At 35.0% G+C, this 25757-nt stretch overlaps 2 protein-coding genes across 2 annotated transcripts; one reads left to right on the forward strand and one right to left on the reverse strand.

Annotated features, from left to right (window-relative positions):
• Nucleotides 1–87: 87 nt before the first annotated feature.
• LOC142984335 (uncharacterized) lies at nt 88–18673 on the reverse strand. The gene is made up of 7 exons (XM_076131870.1): nt 18555–18673; nt 16219–16247; nt 9416–9539; nt 8279–8439; nt 1973–2108; nt 1310–1411; nt 88–865 (listed from the first exon to the last, which is right to left on the reverse strand). The coding sequence occupies exons 2-7, from the start codon at nt 16231–16233 to the stop codon at nt 753–755; spliced, it is 651 nt and encodes a 216-aa protein (XP_075987985.1). The 5' UTR covers nt 16234–16247; nt 18555–18673; the 3' UTR covers nt 88–752.
• LOC142984173 (ommochrome-binding protein-like) lies at nt 5194–6222 on the forward strand. The gene has a single exon (XM_076131598.1). It carries the CDS (start codon nt 5232–5234, stop codon nt 6087–6089), a length of 858 nt encoding a protein of 285 aa, XP_075987713.1. The 5' UTR covers nt 5194–5231; the 3' UTR covers nt 6090–6222.
• Nucleotides 18674–25757: the final 7084 nt, after the last annotated feature.

Below are 25757 nucleotides of genomic sequence, written 5' to 3' on the forward strand. Positions count from 1 at the left end.
CTTTTTTACTAAAGTAGGTTTATAGTGTGTTTATGAATGAGAGGGTAAATGTTTAGGCAAAAACTAAATAAAAATGTGTTTTTATAAAATGTTTATTATTAAAACAATACTGATACAAAAATGACTTATATCTAACATTAATTAATAAAATACTGTTCTTAGTCGCAACTAAAATGTATCAATACAAATCATGTTATAAATACAATATAACATGTTGTATTCAATACAATACAACATTTGTGTATTTTTGTAGCGAAATCATAACTACATGAGTTGAAATCTATTACACTGTCAAAATGTTGTTTCGTTTTACCCGTGGTTGATGTGTTTTACCCAATGAGATATCATGTACATATTTCCCAAAGATTTTACTTGATGTTACCCATTCAATGTTACTGGGTTTTTAACTGTAACTTTAAATAACTGTTGTTGTTGCTGGGTTTTACCCAAATTGATTTAGATCATAGTCATCATAGTAAGTATTTTACATTACACAATGAATTAGTCTCATTCAGTTACAATTTAAGTTGTTCGGTTTTACCCTAAGATAATTTGAACATAGTTTAACCCTTATATACATCATTACCTTGTATTTTTAGTTCAGTTTTTTTGTTACAGTTATTACAATCAACAGTTGTTGTTGTTGGGTTTTACCGTTAAATATTTAGACTAAAATTATTGAGTGATTTGGCAGTGTAATAGAAGTCCTGTACAAATGGTAACTATAATCAAAGATCGTTGTTGGGCATTACTCAATGGTATCCGGGGGGTCCGTACGCTGTTGATGGTTGTTTGTAGTTGTTGTTGTTGTTGAAGCCGGTCAATGAACCGCTGAAGTCGTTTGGTGCGTTGTAATTGTATCCTCCTAAATTATAAAGATACAGATATAATCACTACATAGTATAAAACAAACTCGCTTCACGCGTCTGTCCTTAATTATGCTTGTATGCATGCTTAGATCTTTCAAACTACGCACAAATTGTGAAGTATAATAGAATACGGGAATTAACGCGAACACGCATTTTACCTTAAAATGCCTAAAGTTTCGGCGCAGGTTGCACTCGCCGTGTTCGCAGGCTGAGTGAGTCATTTAGGCATTTTAAGGTAAAATGCGTGTTCGGGTTAATTCCCGTATTCTGTTAAACATAAAACATGCAACGCGAGAGTTTTAAAGTTATAAAATCGTGAAGTGTTTGAAAGGTTTATGTGTAAAAGTTGTAAAGGTTTTTTTTGCAAAATAACTCTTTAAACCGGGCGACGTCGGGGCGCGCCGCTACTTAGATTTTATAACAAATTCTAATCATCTTACCTTGTTGCCTATTGTTATTGTAGGTAGGTTCAGGGTATTTGGCCTGACCTTCATAACGAACGTCGGCGTGGAAGCCGGTCTGCCAGTCAGCGTGGTAAGTCACTACAAAACGAAAATAATGACATAACTAATTTGGATATTTTTTGGACCGGCTACGAAAAGATCACAGTCTATCGTTAGTTGCGTTAAGCAGTCAAAACTATTTTTTTCTTAATACGACATGACTTTTTTGAAATAAAGAGTCGTGGACATGTGCCGTCGAAGAACGGGGTTTCTTGTAACAGTTTTTTTAGATCCCTACTCTTCTAGTTGTTTTGGCACAGCATAGTTTTTCTCAATTTAGAAAGATAGATAGAAATAAATATAGATCAAAACATAGATAGATAAAGAAACAGATCTAAAGGAAGATAAATCGCAAGAAAGACAGATCGGAAGAGAGATAGCTCGAAAGCAAGATAGATCCAAAGAAACATAGACTGAAAGGAACACAGGTCGTAAGAAAGATAGATCAAAAGAGATATAGATCAAAGGAAAGATAGATCTATAGAAAGATAGATCGAAATAAAACAAAGTAATATAGCTCGGAAGAAAGATGGATTACAAGAGAGATAGATCAAAAGAAAGACAGATCAAATAGAAATTAAGAGACTATGGTTTACATACCGATCTGAGTGCGTCCATCGGGCAGCTGCACTCTGTATTCTCCTCTCACGACATTGCCGTCGGAACTTTCCTTGCGATCGTAATCGTTGCCTGACTGAGCGTCCTTCACCGAGTACCCGAACTCATAGGATTTCGGCTGGAAATAGAAAAATAGATAGTAAATTTAAACAAAAAATCATAATTAAACCATTGACATTCAATGCTAGGCAAGAAATAATTACCACTTGTTACAGAAAAATATTGGGATAAAACTTTGCATGCCTGCGATTTCTTTAACACAGTTCTTGAAGGTATGCAAAATGTATAAATGTATGTAACATGCAATTAGCCAGCATGGTGAACTTAATTCCCTAGGGCTCTTTCAATTTAGACGTTTCGTGTCGTACGGCTGCCGCACGTTATCCGTGCCGCTGGTTATAGCCCGCTGCCGTACCGCTGCGGTACGTTAGCCGTCCGACACCAAACGCCTAAATTGAAAGCGTATCTGACTGCCGTACGTTTGTATGTTAGTGTTGTTTTAAATTCATGTGACAGCAGTGTAGCCATGGACTCTGACGAAGAAACATTACTGTTAGTGCTCCTGTTAAAAAATATCAAACAGAAACAAAAACGCCGCGCCCGTAAAAGAACACTACCGATGTTTTCATTAACATGTAATTTTGGTGATTTCCATATTCTTTATCCTAGGTTAAAACAAGACCCAAGCAAATTTTTTAATTACTTAAGAATGTCAAGAGAATGTTTCTACGAATTACTCAATAATTCAATTTCATTTATAAATTCTTCCACGTCTATATCATCCATTTTAAGCAAATAATAAACATGAAAATTCAATGCCACCAAAAACATTCTGTATAAACCTCAAGTCTCGCAGCTCAGTCTTTCTGGCGTAAAAAGTAGTGAGATCTATATAATACCAAGTCGATTAATCTATTTTGTCTCTACTTAAAGGACCTTCTGTCTTAAGTTATAACATAAGTTATTATCATGCCAATATTAAAAATATTTTACGTCATCTCACTTCTTTTTGTAGAACGAACATAAGTCCAATTTGTATGGAAAGATGTTTTTTCTTACAATTCAACATATTTTCCTATGGGAATGTTGTTTAGTTTCATGGGCTAAACACCCTTACCCACCCTATATTCCCTCCCGTTATGCCTCATATAGTATGTACCTATCTACACCTATTATTTATTTATTATTTTCTACAGTAATAATGATTCATTAACTGCAAATGTAACCTTGTAATCTTATACATTTATATGGGATTACAAAGTTATTGTTGCAGTTGGTGTATTTAGAAAACTGGACCGAAATTAGAAAATATTAAATTTTTCCCAAGATTAAAACACTAAACCCTATTTGTATTCTAAATTTTAAGCTTCTAAGTCTGCTAGAAGTACCTTAGACTTTTGATGATCGGTGAGTCAGTGAGTCAGTGAATCAGTGAGTGACAAAATTCAAAATTTTAACAAGTTGTCATTCTTAAACTGCTGGATCAAATTGACTGAAATTTTAAATATACCGTGTTTATACAATGACTGATTAGTTGCTGAAAATTCAGGCTTCTTGTTTTATCCACAACGACATTATAGGGGTGTCGAAAATAGCCCGAATTGCTTCGAGAAAAGATGGTACGGCCGTGCCGCTTTTTTTTGCTCGACTTGCGGGGGCACTTCCGTGCCCCCAGATGAAATTAGCTGTCACGTTTAGTCACCGCACTATTCAACAGCGAAATGAACACGTGGAGCTTGCGACGTTACCTTCCTGTCGTCGTGCGTTCTCGGTACCGACACCGCACTGTTGCCGCACCGTGCGATTTGTATGAAAACAAATGACCGTCCGTGCACCGTACGACAAACGCACCGTTTCGGCACTGCTGCGGTCCGACACGATACGGCTAAATTGAAAGAGCCCCTAGACCCTCTCTCTTTGATCCTTAGGTACCGAGTAGCGGAACAGGAATGGATTAAATTTAAATATATAGATAACTAGCTGACCCGCGCAGCTTCGCTAACGTATTTTATTCTTATTTTCTCCGTAAAACTTTTCCCGGGTCTTAAAGACAATTTTACAAAAACATTAAGTCGAATTGGTTGAACGGTTCTCCAGTTTTGCGCTAAGCTTAGAATGCCGAAGATTATGGTATCATATGGAAGATTATATTAGATATAACAATAATTTGTGACATTGAAACAATACAGGATACAGGTATCACAGTTGAATGATTATATTATGCGATTCAAATGTATTTCTATTGTCTGAGTATATTTATCGAACCTTATAAATGCCGCTCCTAGGTTCTTATTGAAGAAAAAATATAAATAATGTGGAGGAAATCTCCGAAAATTACTTAATTTTTAACACATACCTAATACTAATTACTACACTCTACGAAAGATACATTTTATTGGTAAAATATAGAAGTATCATGTATGTAAATAAAAATGAATTACCGAAATGTATGTAGTTCGCGCATAACTTTTGGGCAACCAAATCAAATTGGATAAAGGTTTGTATGGGATCGATGGTAACCAAATTCCCATGGGAATAAGATCAGCGGGATACGATTTGACTATAACCGGACGAAGTCGGGGAGTCCGCTAGTTTTAAATAGTTATCAAAAAATTAAAGATACAGTTATTAAGTCTTTTTAAGCGACACTCCACTTATTTTTCTTTACATTCGATATGTTATTATAGTACTTCAAAGATTTAATTGATAACTTACTATTCAATAACCCCTAACCCTACAAAACGTACAATTACCGCAATATAAGAAATTGTCTTTAACAACATCACATCCTACCACAATCTCAACAATTCGCGTAAATTCTTCCACGAAGCGTCTCTCATATGATTCAATAGTCTGCTCTGTATCCCTTTTAACTCTTATTACACCTAATAAAATCTCTGAGTAACAGCTAAAATATCCTCCAAACGCACGACACATTCTTCACATACACATGCCATGTACTAACGAGCTCAATTAATACTACACTAGAGATTCACATGGCATTGTGACCTTTAAAATTGTTCATAACAATTTGCTCATTTACGCGAACCCAGCTGACCGTGACCACACAAATATAATACAAAAACACACTATAAATCTTAATGCAACAGCTTAAGAATCAAATTCGAATGACAGTGTTGTATTTGATGATATAAATAAGCTTGCAGAAGCTAAGATAAGTAATCAAAACATTAACAATAGCAGTGGTGAAGTTGATTCGGATCGCGGCGCACGTACAAAAATGTCAACCAAAATTATATTCGTCGTTTTACTCGTATGTGTCAACGCTAAAGTGACTATTTACCTAACTAACACCCCTATAGAAAAAATCGGAACACGTTTATACAGAAAGGAATTGTTAACAAACGATTATGAGAGCCCTAAAGAGCTGGTCTACGATTCTTCAAGCAGAAATTTGTTCTTCATGTACATGGATAGATATTTGCAGAATTCTGGCCGTGCTTTTGTGAACATAGTGACAAAACAATCGCGAACAATTGATGGTATTGTGAGGAATAAAGCGACTGCCGTTGACGCGGAGACTGGAGAAGTTTATTTCGGCTCCGACGATGGATTGTACAAATACGATCCAATAAATAACACAGCAGTAAACATAGGATTATACAACATGAACATATACAAGTTAATCGTAAGAAATAATGAAATGTACTTAATAGATGCGAACGATCATATGTTATACAAAGTTTTTAATGAAGGAGAAACGGCTGTTAAAATTGGAAATCTGAAGACTGTTATGGAATTTGAGGTGGATAATAATAAAAACGTGCATTTAGTGACTATGTGTGGTGTTTTCTGTGCTTATAAAAGCCATGAGGTTATAAAGAATAAAGATTTGAGTGTTGTGTATCACTTTTTCGTTGAAGATGACAAGACATTTGGTTTAGCAGAGGATGGTATATATGACATTGATTGCTGGAACGGTACGGCTAGGAAAATTGCTAATCTAGGATTTTTTCCTTCTAGTATGATATTCGGTGACTACGGTGATATATTTTATAGTATAGATAATAGTATCTATAGGTTAAGGCCTATTAGTTCTTATCATATTTATAATATTCGCAAGAAGACGTATCATTAGACTTGTTATTGTTTATTGAGATGAAAATAATTGATGTGTTTGTAATGTTTTGATGTGCCTTTGTAAAAATACTAGAATTTAAAGACGTAAATATGTATTTAGAGTTTAATAAAGTAACTTAAACTTTTTCATATGTTTTGGTCTAAATCTTTTTAGAATGAATGTGATATAAATTATAACCTAACTGGATTAGGAAATTACTAAGTTCTTGAAACGGAAATTCTGTAGCTGAAATAATGAATGAAGATATGTAAGAAACAAAAGAGGACACATACAAATTGCTACTAAAATTATACAATTTCTTGTAAAGTAGAAGTAAATAAAGCATTTGTATCTACCGGAAATCAAACCCAAGCCCTCTCAACCTACAATTTCACATTACCAGATGCAACTATTACGATCGTATTATGGTAATACCTCTCTTTATTATGTATTCATTTTATATAATAGATATAAATTAAATAACCCCTTATGTTAATTATTACGTTTAGGTAAAATTAGTAAACGGTTCTAAATATCATTTCAACCGTATCACCTTTACTTAGAATAAATAATAGTTTTATTTTAATGTTTAACTTATTCATAAGTAAAATAAACTAGTTTATAATAAAATAATTCAGATCTAGAGCAAATATATGTATATTATATTTAAATTAAATATTAACCGGTACTGCCCGAGTGCATGATATAGAAAACTGACTAGCAGGTTTGATTTCCGGTAGTGTTATTACAGTATGTTTGGTAATATGCCTGGTATATCCCGGATTTTTCGCCGGAGTTCGCCTCTGGCTATATAGACGCCTCCTATATATAATTAAACGAAAATGAAACTTCGCACAAAATTTCGGTGAATTCTCTCGACAAATTCATTAATTTATAGGGTTCCGTACCTAATAGGTAAAAACGGAAGCCTCTGCCACTGCTGCTATTACTAAGCCTCTGCTGTCTGTCTGTCTCCAGACTGTATCTCATAAACCCTTAAGGGGGTTTCCCAAACAATAGACAATAGATAGAGTTAGGAAGCCTTCGTGCGGGAGACAGACTCGCACTTGGCCGGTTTTTAAGCTTCGTTTAAGTGAAATTTGAATCAAAAATCTATTTACACACAAGATAGTTATCGAATTCTAAATTGTAGCGAAACTTAATAATTTAACGTTTAATATTTTATACAACACAGCAACAATCGGGTTTTCCTCATTTTTCATAACGAATGTTAACTAATGTCAATTTAATTGAGCTTCACATAAAAATATGACAACAAACGTCCTTCAGTTGACATTGTTGTAATTAGAACAATTGTTGGACTGATTATAATTACTTTTGATGCGTAATACAAACATAATAATATATAAAGTTGATAGCTAGTAGCTACACATTTGCATAAAAATAGTTGTTAATATTTCTCTTTTAGAAACGTGTATTCCCTGTATAAATTAATATATATTTCTTAAAAGTTGGGCTTTCAGTTTTGTCCAATAGAATGCTTGGCTAGCATGTCACGAAAAATAGATTTTGAAAAAATAATAAATAAAATTTTGTTCTAAATGGTAGCTTTTAATTGACACTTATCTTTATGCTGAATTTCATAAAAATCTATACGGTAGTTTAACTATTAAACTATAGCAGATACATTTTCGTATTAATAATAATAGCTACGGTTTTTTAAAAGTTGTATAGTGTATTGCCTATTGGCACTGGTCAGCGCGTTGGACTCGAAGCCCAATCATTCCCTCGTTCAAGAGGAAACTCGTGCCTTCCAGTGGAACAGTGAAGGGCTAAATAAAAATTATAAAGTTCAAATTAACAAAAAGACCTTGTATGTATGTTACTGTGTTTCTTCATAGAAACAGGGTTACAATGCTAAATGACACTTTCTAATTAGCAAAATAAACAAAGTTATGCTAATTCCTACATTACAGTAAGACTTTAAACCATTACCTCAAATAAATAAATAACTAAAATAATAAGCAGATGTAATGTTACATACGGTTTAACGGTTGAATCTTTAAACGTATTTACATTAAAATTGGAGAATTTTAGAAAAAAAGACCGAAAAGAGAAGTTTGTAAGGATCGTACCAAGCGGTCTCTGCCTACCCCTATGGGAAAAAGAAGTGGTATTATTTTATAAGTATGTATGTCAGTTAAAAGGTCTTGAGTTCAATTCCCGTTTTATACCAATGGACTTACCACTTCGTGATCATGACCATGTCCATGGCTTCCATGCTGACCGTGGCTCCCGTGACTCCCGTGGCTTCCGTGGCTACCGTGGCTTCCATGCTGGTTGTAGGAGTCCTGGCTACCTGATCCGAAGGTAGGGGGTAAGTAACTGTTACTCGGGGCTGAAAAACCTGTAAAAATATTTGAATTTGGGACATAAGTATTGCCTTGTGTAGTAAAAAAGATTTGTTAGGTATGGGAAGGGTAATGTATAATAGAATACGGGAATTAACGCGAACACGCATTTTACCTTAAAATGCCTAACGTTTCGGCGCAGGTTGCACTCGCCGTGGTCGCAAGCTGACATTACCTGACAGTCAGCCTGTATTCTATTATACATTAAACATGCAACGCGAGAGTTTAAAAGTTATGGGAAGGTTTTCTCAAATAAAGAAAGGTATTTGAGTCTACTGTAATGACCAACAATATGTTAGGGATCTCTGAGTTTTCCGAATCACTTTATTTTGGTAACTATTTATTCATAAAAGGAGCTCGTGGCTTAGTTAACAACAGCCGCGCGGATCGATCTCTGAGGTTAAGCCATGCTTGCCGAGGTTGATTTGTGGATGGGTGACCATCTTATACATATCGAGTTCCTCCGTGTTTCGGAAGGCACGTTAAATTGTGGGTCCCGGCTGTCATTTTCGAAGATCTTTGACAGTCGTTAACAGTGGTCAGAAGCTTGAAAGTCTGACAACCAGTCTTACCGAAGGGTATCGTGTTATCCCGGGTAACCGGGTTGCGGAGGTCAGATAGGCAGTCGCTTCATGTAAAACACTGATATTCAGCTGCATCCGGTGAGACTGGAAGCCGACTCCAACATAGTTTGGAAGAAAGGCTAAGCTGATATATTTATTCATAAAACACTTCAAGTTTTAAAGCCGGGGATATTTGTCATATTTGCGTCTTAACATAACAGTAAGTGCTTTAGTTTAATTACTTGGCTAAATATGTTAATAGAGATAACGCTATTTAGGCATTTATCTCTGTCATTTGACAAATTCTACATAGATTATAATTATCTATCTATCAAACGTCACAAGAGTAGTCGACCAGCGCCACCTGGTGGCGGAAAATTTAAACTCTTCAAAAGAACAAAGTCCTTACCGGTGGTAGGAGGTAGATAGCTGTTGGTTGGTGAGTTGTAGCTGTTCTGTGGTTGCTGGTAGTTGTAACCCTGGACCGGAGGCTCGCAGGTAGCTGCTGCAGCCAGGATGGTGAGTAGAAACACCTGGAAATTTACAAGAGCAACCTTAGTTTACTATTTTAAGAGCAATCTTCCTGAAAAGATGCAAAGCTATATCCTTAAATTAGTATTTTTAAGAGATATTTTTTGAAGAAAAGATGCATTCGCATATTTTGCATACCCATATAATTTTATTTAGTGATTTATTTATTTAGTTATTTTGAACCAAAATTGTTTAAGCTGATGATGAAAGATGGATTGTTTAACTTAACACGTTTCCTCAGAAACTCAAAAAAAATCCTTTAAAGTAAACTTCTGGGCTTGTTTGTACTTTCAAAGTCTGACTTTCAAAATCAGTGTCCAAGTGCGTACACCAACACAGGTAGACTCTCTATTCCTTCACGATCTTTACTCTCATAGCGGTGGGACTTTACGTCATGTTGGACGGCAACCGCAGCCGGCGCTGGACCAAAGGCTTAAGGTCCTCTCGAAGGTACGGAAATCTACGACCTCAACTCCGGGCAATCTCTAAGAAATTCTCAACTGTAAAACTCTGAAAACTCTCATTTGCCTGACCCGGATTCGAACCCGAGATCTCTGGCAGTAGCATACTACAAACACAGTCGATCTATGATAATAAGCAGCCACCAAGCATCATTTGCTTCATCCACGTACATCACTTTACAGTAAAACTATAAAAATGTTATCACTCATATTAATCTTCAGTTAACACCTCATCATTACTGTCCATACTAATCACGTGTTACACAAGTCCCACGTTGCCCAACCATGGGAGTGGGACTGGGACCCATTCACTACGTGGGAACGTAACACATTACTAATTACGTAGACAGTGAAAGGATCGCCTTGTGTGATATGGAAATATAAGTAAGTATAAGAATTGACCTACACAGGAAAATTCTGCGAATTCTTAGTTATCCCGTACAACCATTTAATTATTTTTGACTGCCTCTGCAGCCCAGTGGCTTAGGTCGCAACGCCGCTACCATCGCATCGGGCGGTCGTGGGTTCGACTCCGACACAAGAGAAATTCAAAATAATATTTCCTAAAATAATAGTGGCTCACGTTGTCACATCACCGCAATAACCGTAGCTCCGCTTGTAATGGGTTCAAATCCCACCCGGGTTAAATATATGTTTGGTGACCACAAGTATCTGTTCTGAGGTTGGTAGTAAATTTATCTAAAAAAATATGTACTTATTCAGAAGAATATGAGTATGTTTATCAGTTATCAGGTAACCATAAAACAAGTTCTGCTTAGTTTGGTCAGATGACTGTGTGAGTTGTGCAATTATACCTCTAATTACTTATTAATGCTCCTTTCTGCTTCCTTTCCAAACCGAACACACACCCTCCCTACCATCTTCAAAGATTTTATGCGAACACGTGAGAAAGATATTTCCATAATTTTATAGCATTATTAGCTGCCATTAAAAAAGACATTCGTGACTAGATCACTTTATTTTTTATTATAAATAATAATTCAATAAAGATAAGTTAAGTGTGGTAGCTTTTAAGTAATACTTATAATGGTTGTTTATGCCTCTACGCAATTGTTGCAACATATTTAATGTTGATTTTCTTTCTGTAATCGTTTTGTAATTCCCAGCATTGTAAAGTTTGGTTTACATGGATATTCGTATCAGTAGCTTGATTCTCTACTACTATCGACTACCGACAATCGGCTACCTATCGAGAAATTGTACACGAGAATCTGTTTAGCGCCTCTATCGTACTCTGTAAGAACTATTTTGACAGTACATTTTAAATGTCAAACTCTCGATACTCGACAGTACAGACTATACAAAATTGCGCTACAGGTTACTAAGAATTTAAAACATTGGACATCCAAAACAAGTCCCAAGTTTGATTTGCGTGTAGGGATTCTTACACTTAACAAGTCCTGAAGTTGATTCACGGCATTTCACAGTTAAGGATTGTGTTTTCAGAAAGTCATTTGGATATATGAAAAATTTTTGAAACGTGCACTTATGGTGGCAACAGACTCATCAAAAAGTCTAAAATGCTTTTTTATATGGAAATACAACATTATTAAGTCACCATCCTGTATTTTCCATGGAGTTAAACGAGAAATTAGCAGTATATTATCGGAGATTACCAATATTATCAAACTAGTTTTGACAAATGCCTTACATGACAAGAGGATTTTTCATCAAATACTTATTTATGTTTCTGCCTGTGATCTTAAAGGATATAGATCCATAATAATAAGCATAGCTTTAACATAAAAAACCATGAAAACGTACTCTTGTTGATAAAGAATTTAACTAAGGCATTCTAGTGACACACAAAGTAAGTAGTGATTAAATACAATGGCACCATATAAACGCCTTCTTATTGAAACAAAGGAAATGTGCCCTGTCCATCGTAGCATGAGAACAATCGTGTCTATATGTAAATCGTTTATTATATTATGTACTTATTTCTAAGCTGACTTTACTTCGCACTTGTATATCTCTGTGCGTTATCGGATTTTTTGCAACGATGATACAATAGGGCATTATATAGCAGTCATTTTTTTGTATGTGTGACGTCATCTTTTTAGGGATCGATCGGATCTATCCCACTAGTCCTGTCACGGGACAGCTGGCCATATTTTGTCCCTTTTTTCTTTATTTTGTCCTGTGGCGAGACAAGTGACTCTGTTTTGTTGCCAGTTGTCTCGTTGCAGAAATTCATGGGACTAATGGGCCACATAGAAGGATTTTTCTTACTAGTTCCATTAAGATGTGCTGTGAGGACAATAGAAACAAATTATGATGTAACGAATCTTAAGTGCGATAAAAAATTACCTTATTTGTTTACTTAAAGTTTTGATCGAATTGTATCGGTAACAAATAAAGTAACCTAACCCTAAATTTTAAAACGCGTTTAAGACCCGTTACACTATAATATTATGTGTACAAGTCGCGAGAGTTTAAAATCGGTAACTGGAAAAACCTCCGACGTCCGAATCTGACAACCCGAAAAACATTGACATGACTTACCGATTATTATCTTGATCGACATTTTACGAGCCCTCCAAAGCCCGGAGATGCTTAGCTCAAATACTACTAAGCAGTCACCATCTATGAATGCCCCCGATGACGTAATGATGGTCTATTCAACCAATTTCGATCATGGCGATCACTTTAACCCCTAACCAGACTGGCCCACGACATAGGTACAAACAATGGTGCCCATCGTTAGCCAGTGAGCGCAATAAAATACCCAAAAATGCACTTTCCAATACTCATTTCCGCATTTCCAAAAAAAAACTCTTTCCTTATTCACTATAATTCAATAAAGCAGTGTTGAAACTCCCGTTATTAATTACAATATAAACAATAGGACAGACTGACAGATTGCCTATTGTTTTTATATTTGTTTAACTAAATAACACGGTATTTGATTAATTGAATTAATACAATGGCATGAAAGAAAGTTGAGTTTGGTTGTTTATCATTTTTGGTTACCGCCTCTGTTACCCTCGGTTTCTAGAAGCGGTAGTTTATCAATTCGATAGCGTTTTATTTGTATGAGTTTTAACGCTATTGTATAGATAAACTTCCGCTAAATGTACCTCAGAAATCGGGGGTTAGTCGTGTAGTAGTGTTATGTGACTACCGATTTGAATTACAGTAAGGCAAGGCTTTTTTTAAAGTTATTTTTTTACAGTGATAGCTAAGTCCAAGAATTCTCAAACCAATGGTCCAGTTTTCGATCCCAAGGCAATAACGTCAATCACTTGCTGAACGAACTTTAGGCACACTAATTAATTTTAATAAAAAATTTAATAACAAATAATTATGACTAGTCCTAACAGTCAACAAAAACATCAAGATATGACTTCGCGTATCTAAGAGTTCTTTAAAATAGATCCTGAATGGATGTAAAGTTTCCAACCCACATTTTACCAGCGGTAGGACTCAAGAACTTTTTCCTCCCTCTTTTCTGAAGAAGTTTACTACCCCACGGTTCGACAGTAACGAGCTATTTGATCTTAGTAGAAAACGAGGTTTTGTAAAAAGAGAATCAAACACTATTTAAGCTACCTTCAAACAAATGTAATTTTAGTTATGACCTATATTTCACCCTAGCTGGGTCGCGCAACTTCGCTTGCGTCACATAAAAGTGAAAAGAAAACCCCCGTTTTTGTAACATTTTTTACTGGTACTCTGCTCCTATTAGCCGTAGCGTGATGATATATAGCCTATAGCCTTCCTCGATAAATTATCTATCTAACACTAAAATAATTTTTCAAAATGGACCAATAGTTCCTGAGATTAGCGCGTTCAAACAAACAAACTCTTCAGCTTTATAATATTAGTATATTAGTATATAAGTATAGATATTTTTACAAGCATTTTTCCCCATTCATGTCATGATAACTATATTTAACACACATTGCTACATACAACTATTATTTATAACATGTCGCAACAGTGCACAGTCCATTATGCCCATGATGACACTAGCAATTGATTCAAAATGACCATTTTATGGTGAAATATTATAAGGTCATGTTTCATAAAGATCTTTTTGTGTTATATGGCCCTGATCTTGCTACTAATTTTTATTGGACTACCGATGTTTCGAACCCGAGGCAACACACCAATGACTTTTCAAAGATATGTATGTATTAGAATCAATAAAATTATCACTTGCTCTAACGGTAAAGGAAAATGCCTAAAATTAGTATAGTTTAATATATTTCTGGAGGGCATGCAAAGTCCCCAACCCCCATTTGGCCAGCGTGGAGGACACAAGGCCTATCCCCTTCCTTATTTGGGAGGAGACTTTGTCCACTACGATGGATTGAGGTTTTTAAAGTTGACGTACCTTCAATTGTTTAAAAGAACTCTCATTCATTATAACAATTTTCATCATTCATTCATATGTGTCTGCAATTCGTTTATTGTATTTAACAAAGTCTATTGTACTATTCGGTACAATTTTTTCAGGCAAAAACATTATTGAACATTGTTACCCGACCGAAGAATTAAACCCGAAACCTCTGTGTAACAGTGACATTGTATTTATTTCAGTAAGTACCTACTATGCAGTCCGACCGCAACCTACACGTTATTGCAGTCACACTGCAATCAGTCTACCGTCCCGTAATCGATGTTCCCAAGCATTAACATCCGGATACCAATCAGATTGGACCGGTCTAATCATATCCGGCGATTACAACCGGTTTGTAAGGAACATGATAACGCCACATCCCTTCAATAATAATTATACTTATTATATGCACCTTATACGGAAAGCCTGGGAAATTATGAATAACTGGCTAACACTTGCACTTTTTACTAGTTTTTACATATGCACTTCTTGCATGCCAATGACTCTGAAGTCCTTTGGATAAGGGCTCCGAAATATTGACATGAAATTGTTTTTTTCGGGCTTTCAATCCATCACTGTGCCACTTTCGAACAAGTCTAAGAAAATAGATATTACCAGAATAAGAAAGGAGATAGACTTCGAATTTACCGAGAACACTAAGTGTGGGTTTCAAGGGAGCTAAACACTACCAATGTAAGCTAGAAAATGCCTTCACCTTACTTCGAGACACTACTTGAAAAATTAATTCGTGTGTTTCGAACTCTCAAGTACTCCCCTGACAGCTATTTACCACTATAAAGGCCCTCAAGCGCAAAAGGGCGATGGGTAGGCAAATGGCCTAAGCTTGTTAGCCTCTTCACATTTTTTTTACCTATTACCGTTCCACCACCCGGGCAAGGGTAGTGGAACGCCCGAGAGGCCTTTGAATGACCACGCCAAGGGTTGCTTGAAACCATTTGTAGTATAATATTGGGCATACGAAAAATTAAAGGTTAGGATGCTTTTGCACCGACAGCCTGTCGTTACAGGTAGGTAAGGACTTTATAAGAAGACCGCTAAATAATATTTCTTAACAAATTACTTCATAAGAGACAATCTACAAAATTATACCTATATCTCAATAGTCATACAATCATGACGTAACGTGACGTCGTGCTTGACGCTATTTGATTAGGGATGATGATATGTAATGGACCGGTATTTGTATATTACATCTTATTATGTGTGTAATCTCATGAGAATACGACAATTTGATAATAGTTTTGTTATGTAGAGCGAATTAGATGACGAAAATAATTATATCTTATTATTGAAGTACAAAGTTGTCACTATGTTTCATAACGCAGTGATGAAAGTGTATTAGGATTTCAGGAGGTCGCTAATTCGATTCCCACACGAAACAATTTTTATGTGATACTAGCTGACCCGCGCAACTTCGCTTGCGTCCAATAAAAGAATTGGTGAATTTTTTCCCCGTTTTTGTAACATTTTTTACTGGTACTCTGCTCCTTTTGGCCGTAGCGTGATGATATATAGCCTATAGCCTTCCTCGATAAATGGACTATCTAACACTGAAAGAATTTTTCAAATCGGACCAGTAGTTCCTGAGATTAGCGCGTTCAAACAAACAAACAAACAAACAAACAAACAAACAAACAAACTCTTCAGCTTTATAATATTATATATATATATTATTATAGTATAGATAAAAATTTGAAATTTAATTTTTCCATGTTAGTACTTTCTGTCTATATAATTGTACCCCTATGGGACGAAGGCGTGATTAATAATGAAGTATAGCTTTATATAAGAAAATCATATTAAATGATGAAGAAAATAAGTTTTATAACTTACCTTTACATGTACCATTTTGAAGATCAGACCTGGAAATAAAAAAACAATTAATAATTATCTATAAGTAGGTAAGTAGTCTTCTGCAAAAGATCAAATGCTAGTAACCGACGGTCGTATATGACGAGATGTATGGGTGCGAATAAATTAAAAGAAGTTTGTAGGGAGGGTAGCAGGTGGCGTTCTTTGGTCCCTGCCTACCACAGTATGGACTAGGTTTATTTAAGCAAAGTAAAAAAGGAGCAGATCTCAATTTAAATCGGTTAGTGTCTTTTACGAATCGTGAGTACTTGTTATCCATTTCTTTTTAATGATGTATGCATGTATTAAGTGCTATATTTTTTTGTATAATTTTCAAAATAAACTAACTAAACAGACCGTGAAGAATATTTTAGTAGGTTCAGTAAAGAATATTTCAAAAATTCTGAAATAACCTTTATGTAATGAAGTATTTACAAATAGTTGAACTAGAAAATATGTAAGTATGCACCGAGTTCGATTCTTGGCAGTGCGTTGTTTCTTGAATAACAGACAAGTCTGGCATTAATTTAAAACTTATATTTTTTATATTGCTAGACGATCCACGAATAATCATTAAGTTACCCTTAATCTTCTTATCGTATGGTCAACCTAATGTCTAAACAGTTTAAGCCGCCCGAAGGCCTTTGACATAGCTGACTGTTGTCTCAATAGACAACAACCGGGACCGACGTTTTGCGTACCTTCCGAAGCACGCATGCAAAGTCCGCAACCCGCAATTGGGTCAGTGAACTCAAGGCCTAACCCCTCCCTCATTACGGAAAGACACCCTTGCCAAGTAATGGGACATTAATGGGTTAAATTTATTTAAGTAAGCAATCGAAAAGTCCACTGAAAATGTTCTAAGATCTCAGGAGTCCGGTCTCACAGATCAGAATCTAATCAGAACCAAATGATCAGATTTGCAGACCACAATAGTTTCTCACGTGAAAACGCGATGTTATCTCTTATATAACACATGGAAAATGTTACAATTACATATAATTACATAAACGTTTAGACTGTTATCAGTTTAAATCTGTTATTTCACATGGTTTGGGATAAAGGGAGTGGTTATTTATTAATCTCATCTTTAAATTCAGTTTGGGCAGTCCTATTGTCATATGGTCGGACAAGAAATTCTTGGTTTTACATCTAAATTATATTTCAATAGCTTCTGCCCGCGACTTAATCCGCGTGAAAGGTTTTTCCGGGGTTAAAAAATATCCAGGTTATAAGCTATCAGTGTACTAAATTTGATTATAATTTGTCTAGTAGATTTTTCGTGAAAGATCAACAAGCATACCTAAATCCTTCCATTCAATACTCATCAATTTTGCCTTTATAATATTAGAAGAATTTTCACAAAAGTAAATTGCGATTACTAAAAGAAATATCGAGAAAAATTGAATCGATTGACTGCTATGTACAACGGATTCTTTAGATTTTATGGGTTAATACAATGGGGTTTAAATTGTAAATAACTATAAGGTTTTGAGAGTTTAACGATTATTTTTAAAACTAAGTTGGTTTGTGAATTACTAATTACATACCTAATACCTATTTGAAAACGAAATCAGAAGAAAAGCTCTCCATAGCAATCTCACTCATCGCTTGTTAAGTTAATTGTAAACATATCTAATTACGGACTTGCTACTTGAACTTGTAACTTTTCCCGAGTTTTGTGTTATCCAGGCTGTTAATTTATTGATCATCAGAGACAGTGTAAAATAAGTAATTCGTTCTTTCTTTTAAGTGCAAATTGTATTAAACATAAAATCAGTCGTCATCGTCTCATCCCCGTAGGGAAAGGCGGAAACTAAATAACAAAAAGAAATTGAATCCTTTAGTGGTAAACATAACAATTTGCTGAAGGATTCGAACGCAGTTTTTCTATCTTGCTAAGATAAGTCAAATTTAATATTCTTTAAGTACTTAAGATTGCGGGCATAAAATGCTTAATTAAAGATTTTCGCAATTTTTTTTCACGTGTTCCCCCTGTAAGAAAATATTCCCTAATTAAAGATCTTAAAATTCAAATTTTTGAATTTGAATTTGAATTTTTAAGAAAATATTCCCTAATTAAAGATCTTAGTTTAGATATCTTATCTATTTAATTAACACTTAAACTAAAAAATAACGTTATCTAATTTATAACTAATCGAAACTTCTCTAACCTAATTTTTGATATATTATTTCCATTAACTACATTTCCACTAAATCATTAACTTATTTAACAGATAAAGGGGTTAAAAGGTACCTATTTCCATTTCCTAAACAGATTAATGAAATACTAATTAACAACAAAACAATAATCTCACCTTAACTCCAAAACAACACAAAAATAAAAATCACAAAAAAAAATCACGAACGAACTCGTAAATGCAAATGGCGGCAATTTCAAATACGGAACGCACAGCCACAGATCTAGTTGCGTACTGTTATACATTATGCGAAATGTTGTTTTTATATGCGAGTTAGTGGAGGGCGCATCTCCAAACAGCCTATTGTAATTGTATAGAGCCTTCTTTGTTTTTTTTATCGATATTACGCTTTCAATTTAGATGAGGTTTGATTGGTTTTGACAGATGTAGAGCTACTTGAGAAATAAATGTTTTTAAAATAAGCAAGCTTTTTTTAAAGTATATTATAAGTATTTGTTCTGAGCCTGCTTGTAACTGTATAGGTATGTATTTAGAAGTATATAAGTATGTTTATCAGTTATTTGGTTACGTTATGTTTTTAAGTCAACTACCGCACTTAGAATTGCTCTTGTGTCGCGGGTACTTTTACAGACATACAAACAACGGATAAAAGTACCTACAACCAGACCCGAAACAAATATTTATGTACGTCAGGCTGGCCCGGCCCCATGGAATTTAATAATGAGATTGTTATCAATCCAATGTACCCGGGTGTACTAATATATGTAACACCTTCATTTTCAATGTAACTCTTTTTAAAAGAAATTACGTGCACTTCTTAGTGGCCGGGCCAGCCTGACGTTTTCAGCCCGGCCACCTTGTTTCCCACTAATCTACAAAAAATACTGGCAATATTGTGCTACAGATGAAATGTACCCTATAATTTATGCATATGTAACACAAAATCGAATCCTAAAATGCAATAGCATACGAAATATTAGCGGTTGCAGGTGGCCGGGCTGAAATTATTTCGTTAATATAAAACAGTAAAACTGCAACACCTACCAAAAACTAATACCAGTACATAATGAGATATAGAGATATAGAATACATGTAACGCTTTCATTTTAAATTATAATACATATTTAGAAAGAATAATCACTTGAAATTATATTTCAGCCCGGCCACCTAAAAGCGGTAATATTCCCTAAAATCTTATGCCAATTTGTACAGTAAAACCTGATACAGCTATGAAATGAAAGTTACATTCGTTTCGTTTTAGTCGTATACCTTTAAGCCTTCTGTTTGACTAGATTATCAAAATCTGAGAAACTTGCCGAAGAGTGACTATCATTTATTAACTAATTTCAGGACATTTGGTTTGTTGAGTGAAACAAAATTGGTAATTGTCATATTTTTTTAATAATCATTTTTGAAATTAGATAGACAACATTTGTACTTATATTAATTAGGTACTATAACAATTGTTAATTATAAATAATGTAAAAAAAGGTTACACATTGATAATAACACAGTTATCAAAAAATTATAGTAATATCAATATTACCTTAACATCGAACATTCATTCATTCAGAATATTAGAAGATAATTTTTGGTTAAATACTTATTATACCTTGGTAAAAAATCACAGATTTTAGGATTCGATTTTGTGTTACATATGCATAAATTATAGGGTACATTTCATCTGTAGCACAATATTGCCAGTATTTTTTGTAGATTAGTGGGAAACAAGGTGGCCGGGCTGAAAACGTCAGGCTGGCCCGGCCACTAAGAAGTGCACGTAATTTCTTTTAAAAAGAGTTACATTGAAAATGAAGGTGTTACATATATTAGTATACCCGGGTACATTGGATTGATAACAATCTCATTATTAAATTCCATGGGGCCGGGCCAGCCTGACGTACATAAATATTTGTAGATCGCACAAATAGTTTTCCCGTTTGGGAATCGAACCCTCGACCTCCCGACGCAATGATAGTGGCGTTGCGACCCTAAACACTGCGCCACAGGAAGCCGTCAAATTCGTTGGGCGGTTTTGCGTGAACAAGTAACAAACATGTATCATTAAGCCATTATAATTGCAAACTTATTTCCTTCTTCCGAATCAAAATATCCTACAAATCTAATTCAATTCACAGGAAATTTTCTGTGGGATGATTTAAAACAGATTTTAATCTACAACCTTCCAGAATTCTGACCTCCAAGCCTATGTGTCTGTTTAAATGTTGACTCCTATCTCGAAAACTGACATCACGTACTGACTGCGTTTTGATAGCTTCGTAAAGACATGCGTGGGTTAAAGTTGACTTTTTTGTTAGGTTTTTAAAATCCGGGTTCATATTTTGACGGTGTATTTATTCCTGTTCATGCATTCTGTTTTTTTAGTTATATTTTTCTTTTTTATAGAACTCCCGCAATAACAATTGATCTTGTGTCGCGGGGATTTTTACAAATATATGGGCAAAGGGCACAAAGTAGGACCAGAGTCGAAACAGTTATTTGTAGATGGCACAAATGGACACTACTTAAAATAATTGCTACAAACATACTTTTCTTACTTAACATTACTACGAATGCATCCACAGAATTCTGCTAAATGCTGGAATCAGCCGGGATTGGGGAACCAAATTAACAAAAAGATTTATAATCGACGTTCACTGTTTTTATTTCAGTGTACGATGTTACCATGAGGTCAGGGTGTGCATCTCCGCTCGCCCACAACGCTTTATCCCCTATTCCAGCCACTTAAGGGCAGATTCTTGAAAAGTAGCCTATATTTGATTGCAGTCTTCTTCTATCTCGCTAAAATCGTCACCAGACTCTACAACGCAGTGTTCCAGGAACTGCTGTTAACTCTCCAAAATGGAGGCTTATCCGAATTAATATTAAAAAACTCAAAAATATGTAGATATCTCTGTTAACGTCTGGTTTTGATAAAATTTTGCAGAGAGATAATTTTTTTTTTAAATAGGGGATGACTTTTGTAAAGCTATTATAGAGCCTTTATTTTCCCGAGTTTTGAACCCTGTACTTCCTAAATGTAAGTTAGTACATCGAGTACCAATTTGTAGAGACAGTATCGAGCATCGAGAACAATTACCTATAACCTTGGGTCATTACGATCACGAGCCAGGGGTACTCAACTATTTAGTTTAAAACACAATTTCGTTAGAACAATTTAAAAAAAGAGTGTTTTTTCTATTAAGTTTCTTGACAGTTCTTCTAATTGATTCTAACTTTTCCTGGCGGTCTATTTATTAAGTTTCGCATTGCTGGCTCAATATCAATCTGGAATTTAAAAAATAGATCTTTGATTTTAAAGTCTATTTCTAAAAAACAGATACTAAAGCGCTACTAAAGATAAGAGTAAATTTTAAACTCGAAATCCACCTCATCATGTTGTATAGCCAAAAGAATACATTTTCTAAAAAAAGCTGCAATACCCAAATTAAGTAAACATTTTTCAACTTATATTTTCAACTTAAACTACAAAACTCACCAAAAGGTTGTTCACTCCCCACAGTTCCCGCAATAAATCAAGAATTGATAGCAGTACATGACTATTTCACAACCACCCATACAACATAGTATATACTACTCTACCAATGCCAAACTTCTTTCTATTGTAAAACACTCATTAAGAACAACAGTCACGAAGTTTCAAACGCATTTGGTAGCTTATTACTGAGATTTAATTAAGTTATATTGATTATTAGCTTTTGCCCGCAACTTCGTCCGCTTTGTGACTTAGGACAGAATTTTCATACAAACTTTCATCCCCCATTTTAACCCCTCGGGAGAAGAATTGATCAATATTCTTAGTGGATGTCTACGTCATAATATCTACGTGAATGTCAAATTTCAGTCCAATCCGTTCAGTGGTTTGGGCTGTGCGTTGATCACTAACCCCGTTCTGAGTACATTTAGCGGTAGTTTATCTATTCGATAGCGTTCTTTTTATATGACTTTAAGCGCTATTAAATAGATAAACTACCGCTAAATGTTCCTAAGAAACCTGGGGTTAGTCACCTAGTTCAGCTGGATATCAGTATTTTACATGGAGCGACTGCCTGTCTGACCTCCACAACCCAGTTACCTGAGTTATAACACGATACCCTTTATTTCGATTAAAAAACAATAACGATGAACTGAGAATCTTCTCATTTTCTTAATCAGTTGTTGTTGGTCGTATGGTTAGTGGTCAACCTAGTGTCAAAGTTGTTCAAGCCGCCCGAGAGGCCTTTGACATGGCTTAACGACTGTTATCTTAGAAGACAACACCCGGGACCGACTTTTTACGTGCCCTCAGAAGCACGGAGACGCCCTACTCAAATACCACTATGCGGTCACCCATCTATGGAATGACCGCGCCGAGGATTGGTTAACCCACAGATCGTTTAACAACCGGTGAGCGCAACTGGCTATGGGCGCCTCTCTTAATCAGTTAAAAATGTATGAATGAATTTATTCAGCAATAGAGCGATTGCATTTCTAAAAATAATACTAACATTACACCCGACGTTGTTTGCATGCGCCGTTAATTTCAGTAATATGTATGTATATGCGTGCTAACTCACTATTATACGATTTTATGTCTGTTTGTAACGATATTAAGACATCATTGACTAATATTATCTTAACATTAGAGTTGCAAGGATTTAAGATGAAAAAAATAATTGCTAAACGTGTTTTTCAAGATCAGTTATAATCTCTTGCGGGTCCGATGATTATGCTTGCAAAGAGATCTTTAAATATTAGAAAAAGGGAATTAATTTGAGGGGCCCATAACCAGTCGCACTGACCGATCGGTAAACGATGTGCGGGTACAGCGATCATTGGCGCGGTCATTCCAAAGATGGGTGACCGCATAGTGATATCTGAACTGGGAGTCTCCGTGCAAAAATCAAGAATTTTTTATAATTTATATTAATTCAATAGTAGTACGGAGTTTGGCAACGTGCCCGGTAAATGGCAATAAAGTATAAACTTGCCCCCTATTTTGTAATAGGGGGCGTTTTTAGCGAGTTTAGGGGGTATAACATTATTTATAGCGGAATATGGGTGTATTCCATACACCTCTATCTAAACCTTCGGATATCATTATCAGCCTAGCCTTTCTTCCAACTATGTTGGAGTCGCTTCCAGTCTTACCGGATGCAGCTGAAAACAGTTATTTATATGGAGCGACCGCCTATCGGAACTCCACAACCCAGTTACCTGGGTTATAACACAGTACCCCTTGGTAAAACCTTCATAGAGCTTACCAGGCGTAATTGTATGTATGTACTTAATTGGTAATTCGTAATTACATAAGTACCTTAAAGCAAATTAAAGCCCAATTTTCACACCGATATAATACAAGTAGTTAACAAAATCAACTACATACAATAGTGTTGTACCAATTAGTTGAAAACTATTTCCCAACTAGTGCTGCCCCCACTTTACATTCGAGAAAGTTTCAAGGTGCTTCTCACGGGTAGATCTATCTATCTCAAAGGTTTTTATCTATTTAGGAAGAGCCAACGTACTTATTAGAGCAAGTGGGTTAATCCATGTGTAGATAAGTTAAACTATTGTATTGTTTTACATATGTAATTATGTAATCTTCGCTTTAGTTCAGACTAGCCTTAGAATAGTAGTTATATTATAGTTATTTACTAATTAGGAAAGCACCTTTTAAAGTTCTGTGGTTGAAAACTATCAGAAAATTATTGAATTATGTAGAAATCCTGATTTTGTTAGGATCGACTGTAAACAAAGTATTTTGGTTTGATTACATTACACGGGGATAAAGATTTATTATTTCATTTCTCACAAATAAATACACACCTTTTCTCTACATTTTACTTTTACCCCTATATTTGAGTAAATATTCCTTATATTTGTGGCTTTGTTAACAAAAGTCGCGAAAACAAAATAGCTGGAAGAAAGGCTTGGCCGATATACCTAGATTTCAGTAAATAAAAGAATAAAGTCGATTTGATTGTTACAGTATTAGATCTATCGTTAGTAACATCACGAAAGTATCGTCAAGAATTCGATAGCTCCTTCATTCAGTGCCCCTTATTACTAACTAGCCGTGTTTCCAACTTCAGTAGCTAGGTTATTATGTACCAACACAACTCTTATATTATCTGACTAGTAACTAGGTAGACTATATCTGTAGCGTAAGTATATCTCAAATTGTATGTGTTTAACTATTTGTCTGATGGCAAAATATGAAAGAGATTGAATTCCTTTTCGTAGGTTGCAGTTTTATAAGTCGATATTTTCAAAGCATTCGATCTGTTGCTTATTTCTCGTTATAGAATGTTGCACTTTGAAAACAAGTTTAAACAGCATGAATGTACAAGGACCTTTAAGAAGCAGTTTAATACTATTATTTAGTTCCTGAAAAGTAGGTTACTGGTGTCAATACTAAAAAAGTAAATGGAAAGTTTTATGTATGTAAGATTAAAAAGGCTTAAAATTTTCATGAACAAAAAGCTTGAAGTAATATTTTCTTCGATTCGACAAAGTAGAGCAGAAGACATTAAAAGTTAGGTTAGTATTTAAGAATTTGTTTAAACTGATGACGTAAATGAACTAATTAAAATACTATTTGGCAGGATAATTGATTACATACATAAATTGATCACCCGGGAAACACCAAGGATTTTCTTAAAAAAACCACTACTCTTTCATTAAAGTCGGTCAAGCAGTTTCGCTGATACACATTTGACGTTCACTCAAGCGAACTTCGCTAATATGCTTCAATGAAATACGTTATAACAGTCTGATTACAGCACAATAATGCTAAAATAATGGCGGATCATGATCTACTCAAATATATTCTATTTATTGCTATGTCGAAATGAGTGCAAAAAAAAGCAATTCATCTCAATAGCACTGTTTAATTTTGTAATGATATTCGTGAAATAATAATTATGTTTTGTATTAATTAGATACTTGTTTAGAGCTATCGGTTCGTGTTTATTTTATTTGATTGAAAAGAAGCAAATTGAAATGTAATTTTGCAAACCGGATACTTATTTAGTTACGTGCATTTTTATTCGTCCATACTAATATTATAAATGCGAAAGTAACTCTGTCTGTCTGTCTGTTACTCAATCACGTCTAAACTACTGAACCAATTTGCATGAAATTTGGTATGGATATATTTTGAGACCCGAGAAAAGACATAGGCTACTTTTTACCACGGGAAAATGACGCATTCCCATGGGAAAATTCAGGTGGCGGACGAAGTCGCGGGTAAAAGCTAGTAATATTATAACTCTGGGCTCTCGCAATAATTTTATCTAGTTCTTATTGATTATTGGTACCTATAGATGCTACAGTAGCTCAATGTATGGGTAAACT

This window comes from Anticarsia gemmatalis, chromosome 26, assembly GCF_050436995.1.
Source record: "Anticarsia gemmatalis isolate Benzon Research Colony breed Stoneville strain chromosome 26, ilAntGemm2 primary, whole genome shotgun sequence".
Taxonomy (NCBI): Eukaryota; Metazoa; Arthropoda; class Insecta; order Lepidoptera; family Erebidae; genus Anticarsia; species Anticarsia gemmatalis.

Excerpts from the sequence above, each read along its gene's own strand:
- LOC142984173 (XM_076131598.1), top strand. The coding sequence starts at position 5,232 with ATGTCAACCAAAATTATATTCGTCGTTTTACTCGTATGTGTCAACGCT.
- LOC142984335 (XM_076131870.1), bottom strand. Across the intron at positions 2,109-8,278 it reads ATGGTCATGATCACGAAGTG|CCGAAATCCTATGAGTTCGG; the intron begins GTAAGTCCATTG and ends TTCTATTTCCAG. Across the intron at positions 866-1,309 it reads CAATAACAATAGGCAACAAG|GAGGATACAATTACAACGCA; the intron begins GTAAGATGATTA and ends TTTATAATTTAG.